This window comes from Lotus japonicus, chromosome 6 (assembly GCF_012489685.1).
Source record: "Lotus japonicus ecotype B-129 chromosome 6, LjGifu_v1.2".
NCBI classification, from domain to species: domain Eukaryota; kingdom Viridiplantae; phylum Streptophyta; class Magnoliopsida; order Fabales; family Fabaceae; genus Lotus; species Lotus japonicus.
Genome location: NC_080046.1, coordinates 20,314,720 through 20,329,653, shown reverse-complemented (window position 1 = coordinate 20,329,653; position 14,934 = coordinate 20,314,720). Strand labels below are relative to the sequence as shown.

General features: G+C 40.2%; 1 protein-coding gene across 1 annotated transcript; it reads right to left on the bottom strand.

Annotated features, from left to right (window-relative positions):
- Nucleotides 1–7,227: 7,227 nt before the first annotated feature.
- On the bottom strand, nt 7,228–8,250 carry LOC130725071 (uncharacterized). The gene has a single exon (XM_057576328.1). It carries the CDS (start codon nt 8,248–8,250, stop codon nt 7,228–7,230), a length of 1,023 nt encoding a protein of 340 aa, XP_057432311.1.
- Between the last annotated feature and the right edge of the window lie 6,684 nt (nt 8,251–14,934).

The following is a 14,934-nucleotide window of genomic DNA, read 5'->3' as shown; positions in this document are numbered from 1 at the left end:
AGGGTTTATCAGATCGACGCAGAAGTTCCATCATCATTTGCTTCATTTCAATCAGCAGAGACTCATGAGCGTCAAGACGTTGTTCCACAATGTCGAGTCTGGACGAGTTTGGCTGTGTAGAACTAGAAGGAACATTCTGAGCAGCGTGAGGAGCTGGAGTGGAAGCAGAAGCAGCAGGAGTAAAAACTACGGGTGCAAGTGCTTGGCATCGAAGAGCTTCAGCCTCAGCTTCAAGTCGTTCTGTCTCTAATCTGGCTTGTTCAGCTTGAGCTGCTGCTTGACGTGCAGCTTCTTCTGCTTGTTCTTTCTTTCTTTTGGCTTCTTCAATAGCTTCAAGTAGCTTATGTCTCTGTTCTTGTTCATGAAGAGCCACCCTTCTAGCAACCCTTTGCTTTGCAGCCTCGATCCTCTGACTTCCCTCTGTATGCAGGAGTTGCATCATAACTGGAACTTGAGCCACTAGCCAAGTGCTCAGATTGTTCCACTCTTCAGCCACATGTTCAGCATTCTCGCTTAGGTCAGTCTGACCTTGCACATTGCGTAGCATCAAATTTATGCAATCTATCCTTAGTATTGAGAACATAACAAACACAGCCAAAAGGATGAAAATAAGAAATGTTGGGTTTTATGTTCTTCCACAATTCATAGGGAGTCTTATTCAGAATTGGTCTCACAGAGATTCTGTTCTGAATGTAACATGTTGTATTTACTGCCTCTGCCCAAAAGTGCTTAGCCATGCCAGTTTCTTGGAGCATGGTTCTAGCCATCTCCTGAAGAGTTATGTTCTTCCTCTCAACAACACCATTTTGTTGAGGAGTTCTGGGACAAGAGAAATCATGTGCAATTCCATAGGAATCAAACAGACTCTCAAACTTGTCATTCTCAAACTCTCCACCATGGTCACTTCTGACACGCACAATCCTACAAGCCTTCTCGTTTTGCACTTGGGCAATGAAGGTAGAGAACACAGCATGAGACTCATCCTTGCGGGTTAGAAACTTTACCCATGTCCAGCGGCTATAGTCATCAACGATAACCATCCCATATCTCTTGCCACCTATAGACTCAGTTTTCACTGGTCCAAAAAGGTCGATATGCAGAAGTTCCAACGGCCTTGAGGTTGAGACAACATTCTTTGCCTTGAAAGAGACTTTTGTGAATTTGCCTTTCTGACATGCTTCACAAAGAGCGTCTGAAGCGAACTTCAGATTGGGTAAGCCCCTGACAAGGTTTAGCTTGCTCAGCTGAGAAATCTTTCTCATACTGGCATGCCCTAACCGTCTATGCCATACCCACTACTCTTCATTAACAGACAGAAGGCACTTCACATTCTGAGCCTCCAACTCAGATAATCTGATCTTATAAATGTTGTTCTTCCTCTTGCTGTTAAACAGAACAGAGCCATCGATTTGACTTACAGCCCGGCAAGGCTTTTGATTGAATATAACATCATAACCCTTGTCAGCTAATTGACTTATAGACAATAAGTTATGTGTTAAGCCGTCTACCAATAACACATTATCAATGCATGGACTACTATCTACACAAATAGTACCAGTACCAACAATTTTACCCTTTTCATTTCCTCCAAAGCCAACTTCGCCTCCAGGCTTAAGTTTTAGCTCTCGGAACATACGCCTTTCTCCCGTCATGTGACGCGAGCATCCACTGTCCAGATACCATGATTGGTGTTTCAGTGGAGCTATCAAGGATATCTGCAACATAGATAATCTTGTCCTTAGGTACCCACTTTCTGGGTCCTCTCTTGTTAGTTACCCAGAGGTTCTGATCACCTTGGGTGTCTCAACATGATATTTTAAAGGAATATTTGCATGATATTTAGACATAGAGAAGGATCCCTTTTTAAGAGGGTTTTTAGCAACTTTAGCAGGTAAAGGATCAGGCAATATGGTACCAGAGGGAACAAAGCATTCATACAAGGATTTAGCTTTAGACACAGAGGGCTCATTTCTAATTGGTTTAGAATAGCCAATGCCATGCATTCCATTTCTGCTTACGCCATAGATCATTGAAGCCATTAAGCTTCTATCCACGCTTTTAGCTAGGAATCTTTGAAAAGACTTTTCATACTTAGACTCATTTCTACAATCAGAGGCACCACAAGCAACAATTTCTTTTAACTTAGCAATCTGGTTCTTAAGCACAGAGTTAGAATTGATCAAAGCATGATTATCATTTTTCAAATCAGAAATAATTTTCTCATGTTCAGAAGGAGTCCTGGAAACAGCAGATAAGTCCTTTTTCAGCTTCTTATGCTTAGACAATAAGGAGTTATACTTATCCATGATATCAGACAATGCATGTTTCAGTTCAGAGGTAGAGAAAGAAGCGAATACCTCATTTTCATCGTCTGAGTTGGGATCTCCTTCTGATTCTGAGTCAGAGTCAACAGCTCCCTTTGACTCTGCTTCTTTGTCTTTGACAATAGCCGTGAGTCCTTGGACTTCACCATCAGAGTCAACATCCTCTGACTCTGATTCATCAAATGTTACCATCAGACTCTTCTTTGTCTTGAAGTGCTTCTTTGGCTTCTTGTCCTTCTTCAACTTTGGACAGTCACTTTTGTAGTGCCCTGATTCTTTGCACTCAAAGCATGTGACTTCCTTAAGTGAGGACTTCTTCTGACCTGAGGATTCAGACTTTCCTTTTGCCTTTCCAGAGCCTTTGTATTTGCTCTTCCTGTGCTTCCAGATGCGATTGAGTCTCTTGGAGATCAGAGTCAGCTCATCTTCATCAGAATCTTCTGATGCTTCTTCAGATTCCTCTTCTTCAGCTTGAAGAGCTTTTGACTTCTCAGCCTTAGCCTTTTCAGATTTAGATTTCAAGGCTATGGAATTTTTCCTCAGATCTTGCATCTCTGAGCGCTTCAGCTCATGGCATTTCAAAATGCTGATGAGTTCTTCTAAACTCATATTCTCAACATCTCTCGTGAGCTCTATTGAAGTCACTAAAGGCATCCAACTTTCAGGAAGACACCTGATGACCCTTATGACATGATCTTTTGTTGTGTAGCTCTTGTTGAGAGGTCGTATGCCAGCTACAAGCAACTGAAATCTGGAGAACATTTCTTCAATGGACTCATTTGGCTCCATGATGAAGGATTCATACTTTTGGATCAAAGACAATGCCTTTGATTCTTTGACTTTCTTGTTTCCTTCATGAGACATCTTCAGAGATTCGAAAATGCCTTTCGCAAATTCACAATCTGTAATCTTCTGGTACTCTTCATAGGAAATAGCACTTAGAAGAATTGCTCTTGCTTTGTGATGTTGTGAGTACAGCTTCTTTTGATCTGCAGTCATCTCTGACCTTGGGATCTTCTTGCCATCTGCATCAACTGGACGCTCGTAGCCATCCACAATAATATCCCAGAGATCTGCATCGAAACCCAGAAAGAAACTTTCCAGTCTATCTTTCCAATATTCGAACCTTTGACCGTCGAACATAGGAGGCTTTGCATTGTAACCATCTCTTTGAGTTTCACTGGTGGTGGCAGCCATTGTTTTTCACACCGGCCCGGATCACTGAACACTGTTAGGTGTGGTAATCAGAACTTGCGCTCTGATACCAATTGAAGGTATGAAAAACGGTAGAAAGGGGGGGGTTTGAATAACGTTTTCAAGATAAAGCTTCCACCTTAAAGATTTTGACAAATCTTTCGAGAACTTAAGTGTTAAAGATAAGAGATAGAAAAGCACACAAGGATTTTATCCTGGTTCACTTGATAAATCACACAAGCTACTCCAGTCCACCCGTTAAGGTGATTTCTTCCTTCTTAGAATGAAGGCAATCCACTAATCAGGTAAGAGTTACAACTGCACCTGAAACCTACAAGTGACTAACAATTACACTCACTTAGCTCACACTAAGATTCACTCTCTTAGTCTTCTCTAGGATCCGATCAACCTTGATCTCCTAAAGGAACTAAACAAACTGTTTATCAAAGAATTGTTTACAAGAGATTTGCTTCTAAAAAGCTAATAGTAAACTCAATGAATTTCATATGAAAGAAAGCTTAGAAGAATTTGAATTTGTCTTGCGCGTATGTGAATGCTTCTAGCCGCTTCTTTCAGTCTTCAGCCTCTTTATATACTCCAAGGATTAGGGTTGAGCGTTACATGGGAAATGCTACCGTTGGAGGGCAGTTCTGGAAAATCCAGCTTCTGCTGTGTCTGAGACTGTTAGGTAGGTCGTCAGGAAGGTACAGTTGCTTTTGTACTTGGATAGCGACTTGACCTTTAAACCTAGGAGACTTCTGATCAGGAGAAAGCTTCATGTTGGAACTTGTGAAGCCGGTTGATCAGAGTCAGAGGGAAAGCCCAGATCCTCTGACCATTGTTTCTTCTGATTCTGAACTCAGAGGGAAGTACATGGTCTTCAGAGTATCTTGCTTCTGGACATCAGAATTTCACTAATCAGCTTCTGGATCTTCAGAGTCTTCTACACCATCAGAATATCTGAGCCTTCAGTGTTTCTTGGTTATCAGACTTTCTGGATCTTCAGAACTTCTAGTGACTAAGTCCACATCAGAGTTTGTATAACTTCAGAACTTCTAAAGCTTTTCCACTGTTCATACTGAACATGGTGAATGCGAAAGCGTTGCTTGGGTCGCTCTTTATACACAGTGCTTCTGATTTGTGTGAGATTGAGTTGAGGTCAGAGCCTGTAAATAGCACACTCAGAAAAACACGTTAGAGTACCACAATTGTTCGTATCAAAAGGTTAACTTGTAATCATCAAAACATAGAGTTGTACTACTAGATCAAAACTTGATCTTACAAAGCTCGTGTTGGGATCGCCACCTTCAGGGAATTTTTCCCACCAGGCTACCGTCTCAATTCAGTTGAGGGTTAGGAGTATTGCTGAGAATATCCTTGTATATTTGATTTGTAAAAAGATTTTACATTCGAGGGGTGCCTCGTTAAAAAACTCCCGTGGTGGAGAAAAAGAATGCATATTTATTTTTGTCCTAGTTCTTCAGTTTCCTCGCCGCGCCCTTGTTCTGTCGCCGGCTCCCTTGATCTGAACACCACACCTAACACCCCATCATTCGGCCCGTCGCCCTACTCAACAACCCTATAGTAAAAGGGAGGCTTTCCTAGCTCGTTCTCTCGTCCGACGCGTCGATCCGCCTTTGTTGGCCTCATACCTGCAGCCTCCGCTGGTTTCTCCCACTTCATATTATTCCTTCTCTTATCCTGACGACACTGTGACTTGTTCCCTTCTTCCTCCATCTTCCAACTACCCTGAGTCAGACCAACTTCCTTGCTTGCCCCCTGTAGCTCCGCCCTTTTCACCTTCCTTCTCGTCAACTGCACTGGCTTGTTGAATATGGGCAATCTCCGGAGTGGTGCCTCCTTTTGTTCCCAGCTGAAGAGGTCCACGTTGTCCTCTACCAACCTATCCAGGCGCCCCTCCTGCTCGGTGGTGAGTCTGGGCTAAATTGCTAGCACGCCCCTAATGGATGCGTCCATATCCCAATTCTCCCAACGCCTCTTATCAATAGTGCAAGTAGATTGTTTGTTCCTCCCTATCTCTCGGCTTTCTCTGTTCTGACTTCGATCTTTTCTTGACCTTTTTACGCTTTCGCTGATCTGCTGCTTCCGCCTGCTCGCGGTGCTCTAGTCCTGTGTAGCTGGCTGTTCCCGTCCGCTCTCAGAGACTTCAATTTCATGACACCTGTGCCCATCATTAACTCCCTTCTTACCATACAAACTAAGGCAGTTGTTGTAGCATTCCCTCGCCCTTCGCTGATCTACTGCGATTTTCCCTACTTTACCGCAAATCAGTGGGTACTTTACCGCCAGGTGAGCCGTTGATATCACTGCGCAGAGGCGATTCAATGTGTTCCGTCCTATCATGACGTTGTATGCCGCCACAACCTGCAAGACCAAATACCTTATGCGCAGAAGCTCAGCGTTTTCGCCAACCCCAAAGACTGTAACCTGTAACATCCCGATGTGACGACTGGCCCCACGGTAACAACACGAGTCTTTTCAGCGCGCTTTGTCCTCACTTGCGCATTTCCCGAGAAAACTTCCCAAGAGGTCACACATCATAATATTGCTCCAAGGCTAGCACACTTAACCATGGAGTTCTTATGAGTTGGGCTCCCGAAAAGAAGTTGCAGCTTGTTGTCATGAGTAGTACAAATCAAATCTCTTATGCCTTCCTCAACTGTATAGTCCATCCCTATACAGTCTCGGAATACGTCTTGTTCGGGTGTGAGATCGGTTCATTCATGTGCCCCTCCGCCTAGAAGCCTGCCAGGAGCCGCTCCTTGTTCGTGCCTCACTGCACCGGCGATCATTCTCCGCCCTCGTCGGCCCTAGGTGTAACAGGCCCACCAACTTCTGCTTGGAACCACACCGTACTGGGAGAGGTCGGCTCTGATACCATTTGTAACATTCCGATCTGACGATTGACCTCACGGTAACAACACGAGTCTTTTCAGCGCGCTTTGTCCTCACTCGCGCACTTCCTGAGAAAACTTCCCTGGAGGTCACCCATCCCAATATTGCTCCAAGTCAAGCACACTTAACTATGGAGTTTTTATGAGTTGGGCTCCCGAAAAGAAGTTGCAACTTGTTGTTATGAGTAGTACCAATCAAATCTTTTATGTCCTCCTCAACTGTATAGTCCATCCATATACAGTCTCGGAATACCTCTTGTTCGGGTGTGAGATCGGTTCATTCATGTGTCCCTCTGCCTAGAAGCCTGCCAAGAGCCGCTCCTTGTCCGTGCCTCAATGCACCGGCGATCACTCCCCGCCCTCGTCGGCCACGGGCGTCACATAACCAAATCCACGTAGCCACGCACCCGGACCTGCTTCCCCGAGAAACCTACCAGGGTCCCCGTGTACGACTTCAAATCCTTGTCCGTTAATCCCAACTGATCAAATGCATCTCCGTAAATGATATCCGCGGAACTGCCCTGGTCCAGAAGCACTCTTTGCACATTAAAGCCATTGATTCTTACCATTACCACCACCGGATCGTCTTTGTGCGTCTCAATCCCCTCAAAATCTGCTGACGATATCACTATATATGGGTGTTGACAACCAAATGGGTTGGATACTCTTGTACCGATGTTATCGCCTTCTCATGCTTTCGTCTCGCTGTCGACGTGCTGCCACCCTCGCCGAAGCCCCCTGTGATTGTGTTGATCGTTTCAACTGATGACTTGACATTGCTGTTGAAAGTTTCTTCAGCTCCTTTGCTTTTCCACCTTCGTCCTCTTCTTGCCTGCTGCTGGCGCTCGCCGACGGCCACCCTGTTGGCCCTTGTCTGATTCGCGGTCTGTTGCTCGTGATCGCCTCGCTCTGATCATCCTTCCGACTTTTCCTTTCAACGTGAAACAGTCACTTGTGTCATGGCCTTCCAAGTGGTGATATTCGCACCACTTTTTCCGGCCCTCCACCCCTCGCCATGAATCAATTTCGTTTTCGCCATTCTCGACTGCTTGCGTCACCTCTACTTCTTGGAGCAACTTTGCCAATTCTTCGTTAGAGCATCTCTTTAGCCTCCCACGCCAACGAGGGCCGGTTGTCCGCCGCGGACGTAGACGTTCAATGTCCTCCTTTCTCAAACAGGGTTGCTTCCCTTCGAATTTCTCAACAAATTGCATGACCTCCTTGTCTTTTCGCGTACTATTTGCTTCCTTTCTCCGTATACGTTTTCCCGCCAGCAACACATTCCTTCGACCGCTTACCTTTTCCGCCTTTACATGTTTCCTCTTGAATGCGCCATCCTCCTCTTCTAGGATGTAGGCACTCGCCCGAGCGCGAGCCTCTGTCATCGAGCGCGCTGGTTTTCGACTCAGCTTGCTGTTAAGCTTTCCCGGCAGCAATCCATTTTTGAAAGCGCGCGTGCACGCCTGAGGCTCCGACTCCTCGATTTTCACGGACGCATTAATGTACCGCTTCACGTATTGCTTCAAAGTTTCTCGTTCCATCTGTCGAACGTCATACTGATCTCCAATTGTTACCGGCTCGATCTTGCTTGTAGAGAACTGAATAAAGAATTGCGACGAGAAGTCGCGAAACATTGCTATGGATCCCCGTGGCAAAGTCATAAACCAAGCCATCGCCGCGTCCTTAAATGTAGATGGGAACATCCTGCACTTCACCGCGTCGGAAGTTGCGCTTATTGCAATCTTCATATTGAAATAAAGCAAATGATCCTTTGGATCAGTTTGCCCGCTGTACGCTGCCAACACAAGGCTCCTCATGTCATCCGGTATGGCCACCTCTCTCACCGCCGTTGAGAACGGCTTAAACTCCGCAACGGCTTCGGCTTCCCTCACTTCTTCACCCCACTTCTTGAGGCGATAGTGCTCTAATTCCTTCTGTAAACAATCGTTTTGCTGTCTTGCGGCGCAACCTCCTTCTTACGCGACGCGGTGGGGAACCGTGCCTCTGCTCCAGCTCCTCGTTGCGCCGTCGGCGACGTGACTCCATCAAGTTCCGTTAGATGACTAGAGTTTAACCGAAAATCCAAAAATCAAAGTAAAATTGCACAGAAAATCAGATTTATCTCAACCAAATCACAATCCACGTAGTCCGGGAATCGAAATCTACTGATCCCCACAAACGGCACCAAATGTTCTATCCAAGAACATAGAGATGAGGTACGGTACCTAGAGTGACAGGATCGCGATGTGAGAACCTAGAGAGAGTAAGAGCGTAACTGCTTAGAGAGAGAAAGTAACTGAATTTCAATCTTGTTATTTCTCAAATGAGCTAAGAGTCCTTTACATTTGGTAAGTCCCCTATTTATAAATTTGGGGGTTGGGCTTGGCGCCCCTAACTTCTCTTAATGGGCCAGTTGGGCCTCCAGGGAGAAAGCCCAATTTCCTAGCTTGCACGTCGCCTTGGGCTGGCGCACCTACGCGAGGGACCCTAGGGTCTCGCCCAGTCCAGAAGGAAAATCACTCTTGATCAACAAAGGAAGGAAGGGATTCGGCTATAGAGAGAGGAAGGGCACTTGAGTGTGATGCTCTCAAGTGTATTTTTTTTTCCAGTGAGGGAGGCAGCTTCAGGGTTTGTGACTTTTCCACACACTGAAGGTCCTATTTATAAGAAAACTCTTGACCTAAATTCTAGGCCTCCTAAATTTCGGCCAAGCCCATTCTAAGAGGAGGAAATATTCTGAATTCACCCCCTTTTGCTTCTTCCCTAAGTCATGGTTCAATAGTTTTCCCTTATTCTAATTTTTCGATAAAATCTCACCAAATTTCTTTTCTGAAAATTCCTAAATTAACTATTTTAAATTTCTATCATATAAAAACTTATCAATAAACAATGTAATGATATTCCTCCTAATTTAGAAGCCTTCTCTAAAAATTTGAAACCAAAATAGCTTAATTTCCTTAACTAACAAGCAATTATAGGTTTAATTAATCAATTAATATAAATAAATTATAAATATTCCGAAATAAAATATTTAATTACTTCTAAAATATTTATAATCATCCTCAGATGATTTTCTAATATTTTTACAACCCATCTTTTAACTTATAAACAAATATCTTCAAGATACAGTTTCTACATTACCTATTTTAACATTTAGTTAAAAAAATACATATATGTCAATGACATATCAACGGAGCATTACACTTCTTCACGAAAACTCATTAACCCTTAAATAATCTTGATATGTAATGCTCCCTTGATATGTTTTTTAATTCTCTCATAACCCTTAAATAATCTTACAATGGGCCCCACTCCCAACTACTCACTTAAAGCCTAAAACTCTTATTTATCTATATCACATAATAACTTAATTATCTAATAAAATCACTTAATGACCTTATCATCTAATTAAATCACATAATCACATAATCATCTAATTAAATCGCATAAATTATCAAAATACCATATAGCATAATAATAATTAAGATAAAATAATAAATAACCTAATAACGAAAAGTGGGGATTTACAACTCTCCCCCACTTAAGAATTTTCGCCCTCGAAAATTTCCTTAAACGAACAACTCGGGACCATTGTCCTGAGAATTCCAAAATAGTACCGATTGTGTCATAAACACATATCGAATACAAAAGGAATTAGACATGCTAATAAACCTAACCTACTGACCGACCATGCTCTGATACCACTAATGTAACACCCCTTTTTCCCATTGTTTTATTTAAAAAACGTTTATCCGAGTTTAAAAACATATCAAGGGAGCATTACACTTCTTCACGAAAACTCATTAAAATTAACACTAACTGTGTTTGAAAATTTATAAGTTCATGTGCTTTCCAAAGAATGAATTATTCCTGCCAATAAAATTTTTAAACCAACCAGATAATCCTAAGATGCATAAAATCACTTATCTAAATAGGTTTATCTTCCATGATATTCCAATAAAAATTCATCATACTAAGAACATAATTCATAAGCACTTCGGCCATCAACAGTACGACATCACCATAATTTAGAAAATCATTCAACATCTTCCATAAGGAGAGGTTATAAAATCCTCTCAACAGAAGTGTAAAAGTAACGTAAAATATCTATAAGTGTTAGTTACATTACAGAGCAAGACACTTATTATTATTATTATTATTATTGTAATAATAATAATAATAATAATAATAATAATAACATAAACTAAGACTCTCCGAAGCTACTCCTCATGAGCCACATCTCTACCTCCAGTACCTGAGCGATGTCGCATATAACATCATTCCAACAGAAGAGTAAGAACTTACATTGTATAAAATATAGCATAACAAAGAGCAATTAAACAATTAAGATTCTGCTTTATAAACTCTTGAACTTTTCTTTAAAATCTTAGTGATTATAATATTTGCTCTCAAGACAGTTTCACAATTCTTATTAATGTTTCGGAAAATTATAAGCTTTAAGAAGAATAATAATTCGACTTTACCACAACAACAAAACAATTCACCAACAAATCACCAAACACATAAAACCACTGAAAACGTGAAACTTAGTGTGTGAGACTCTAATGTATGCATGTGATACCAATTGTTAACCTTAGCGGTATCACCGCGTCCACTCCAGACAGTTAACCACCAATGAAGTTCACTCCAGACTTCCATAACCACTCCAGTTCTGGGACAAACCTCAGTTTTCCGATGAAAACTGACACGTTGCCTCTTGACTAAATGAAGTGTATTTCGTGCAAAAACTCATAAATTAAAACATGCAATTTGAGACCACTCCAGCCCCAAATATATAACATATTTTCTCACCAAATTCCATAACGGAAATCACACCAAAATTGCACAAAATAACACTTCAATATAATTATCAAATCATTCACTATTCCACCAACATACTAGCAACACAAAATCATCAAATGTTTCACATCAATTACCAGAATCAGTTTCAGAATCAATCCCAGAAATAAGCAGAAACATAGCAAACTTGCATATAATCCTGGTACTAAATGAGCAGTCCAAAAATTATGAAAATTTTTCCAAACATAGCCTTATACGTTAGCTTTCATACAAAATTAGTTTCACTCAATTTGGAATTCTTTAGAGAGAGTTATGCTCTCTACAACACATGCTACTAGGGTGTCTGCGGGAAGAAACAGAATGAACTTGCAGATGATTCTGGTATTGAACCAGCAATCGAAAAATTATGAAAATATTACCCAACATAGCCCTATGAGTTAGCTTTCATACAAAATTGGTTTCACTCAATTTGAAATTCTGTAGAGAGAGTTATACTCTCTACAACACAGACTGTTAGGGTATTTGCGGGCATAACAGAACAGAACCCAATTTTCTCCAGAACCTCAATTTCGCTCAAAATCAATTTTGCTCACCACTCCTTAACACTCAACACAGTCTCTCAGTTCTGAATTTTCAAAGAAGATGGGGTTCCTTCATGTTAAACTCAACCTCTGTTATTCTACAATTATACAAGGTAAATTCAAACACTTACCTCTTGAAGATCAAAGTCTAAGTTTTCTTCTTTTTTCTCCTCTCCTTGCTTTTCACGTGTTCTCTTTGTCTGCTAACTTCTCCAATTCTCAAATTCTGATTTCTCTCTTTCTAATTCACTCCTAACCCTTAAATAGTCTTACAATGGGCCCCACTCCCAACTACTCACGATAAAACCTAAAACCCTTATTTATCTATATCACATAATTACTTAATTATCTAATAAAATCACTTAATGACCTTATCATCTAATTAAATCACATAAATTATTAAATTACCATATAGAATAATAATAATTAAAATAAAATAATAAATAACCAAATAACGAAAAGTGGGGTGTTACAACTCTCCCCCACTTAAGAATTTTCGCCCTCAAAAATTTCCTTAAACGAACACCTCGGGACCATTGTCCTGAGAATTCCAAAACAGTACCGATTGTGTCACAAACACATATATCGAATACAAAAGGAATTAAACACGTTAATAAACATGGTGATAAACCTAGTCGTCTAACCGACCATGCTCTGATACAACTAATGTAACACCCCCTTTTTCCCATTGTTTTATTTAAAAAACGTTTATCAGAGTTTAAAAACATATCAAGGGAGCATTACACTTCTTCACGAAAACTCATTAAAACTAACACTGATTGTGTTTGAAAATTTATAAGTTCATGTGCTTTCCAAAGAATGAATTATTCCTGCCAATAAAATTTCTAAACCAGCCAGATAATCCTAAGATGCATAAAATCACTTATCTAAATAGGTTTATCTTCCATGATATTCCAATAAAAATTCATCATACTCAGAACATAATTTCATAAGCACTTCGGCTATCAACAGTACAACATCACCATAATTTAGAAAATCATTCAACATCTTCCATAAGGAGAGGTTATAAAATCCTCTCAACAGAAGTGTAAAAGTAACGTAAAATATCTACAAGTGTTACATTACAGAGCAAGACACTTATTTTATTATTATTATAATAATAATAATAATAATAATAATAATAATAATAACATAAACTAAGACTCTCCGAAACTACTCCTCATGAGCCACATCTCTACCTCCAGTACCTGAGCGACCTGAACGATGTCGCATAGAACATCATTCCAACAGACGGGTAAGAACTTACATTGTATAAAATATAGCATAACAAAGAGCAAGTAAACAATTCAGATTCTACTTTTTAAACTCTTGAACTTTTCTTTAAAATCTTAGTGATTATAATATTTGCTCTCAAGACAGTTTCACAATTCTTATTAATGTTTCGGAAAATTATAAGCTTTAAGAAGAATAATAATTCGACTTTACCACAACAACAAAACAATTCACCCACAAATCACCAAACACATAAAACCACTGAAAACGTAAAACTTAGTGTGTGAGACTCTAATGTATGCATGTGGTACCAATTGTTAACCTTAGCGGTATCACCACGTCCACTCCAGACAGTTAACCACCAATGAAGTCCACTCCAGACTTCCAAAACCACTCCAGTTCTGGGACAAACCTCAGTTTTCTGATGAAAACCGACACGTTGCCTCTTGACTAAATGAAGTGTATTTCGTACAAAAACTCATAAATTAAAACATGCAATTTGAGACCACTCCAGCCCCAAATATATAACATATTTTCTCACCAAATTTCATAACGGAAATCACACCAAAATTGCACAAAATAACACTTCAATATAATTATCAAATCATACACTATTCTACTGACAAAATAGCAACACAAAATCATCAAATGTCTCATATCAATTACTAGAACCAGTTCCAGAATCAATCACAGAAATAAGCAGAAACATAGCAAACTTGCAGATAATTCTGGTACTAAACGAGCACTCCAAAAATATGAAAATTTTACCAAACATAGCCTTATACGTTAGTTTTCATATAAAATTGGTTTCACTCAATTTGGAATTCTGTAGAGAGAGTTATGCTCTCTACAGCACAAGCTGTTAGGGTATCTGCGAGCAGATATAGAGTGAACTTGCAGATAATTCTGGTATTGAACCAGCAATCCAAAAATTATGAAAATATTACCCAATATAACCCTATGAGTTAGCTTTCATACAAAATTAGTTTCACTCGATTCGGAATTCTTTAGAGAGAGTTATGCTCTCTACAACACAGGCTGCTAGGGTGTCTGCGGGCAGAAACAGAATGAACTTGCAAATGATTCTGGTATTGAACTAGCAATCGAAAAATTATGAAAATATTACCCAACATAGCCCTATGAGTTAGCTTTCATACAAAATTGGTTTCACTCAATTTGAAATTCTGTAGAGAGAGTTATGCTCTCTACAACACAGATTGTTAGGGTATCTGCGGGCAGAACAGAACAGAACCCAATTTTCCCCTGAACCTCAATTTCGCTCAAAATCAATTTTGCTCACCACTCGTTAACACTCAACACAGTCTCTCAGTTCTGAATTTTCAAAGAAGATGGGGTTTCTTCATGTTAAACCCAACCTCTGTTATTCTACAATTATACAAGGTAAATTCAAACCCTTACCTCTTGAAGATCAAAGTCTAGGTTTTCTTCTCTTTTCTCCTCTCCTTGCTTTTCACGTGTTCTCTTTGTCTGCTAACTTCTCCAATTCTCAAATTCTGATTTCTCTCTTTCTAATTCACTCATAACCCTTAAATAGTCTTACAATGGGCCCCACTCCCAACTACTCACTATAAAACCTAAAACCCTTATTTATCCATATCATATAATTACTTAATTATCTAATAAAATCACTTAATGACCTTATCATCTAATTAAATCACATAAATTATTAAATTACCATATAGAATAATAATAATTAAAATAAAATAATAAATAACCTAATAACGAAAAGTGGGGTGTTACACTTGCGAATCAGCGGATCCTTCCAGCAACAAGACCCAAAAAAAGATCCTAACTTAGCAAGCTAACAAGGGACCAGAACCAAATACAAGAAAAACAAAACACCAGGGACCAGAACTAAATTAAATA

Bases quoted from the DNA above. Each gene is read 5' to 3' on its own strand.
- LOC130725071 (XM_057576328.1), bottom strand. From the start codon at position 8,250: ATGAGGAGCCTTGTGTTGGCAGCGTACAGCGGGCAAACTGATCCAAAG.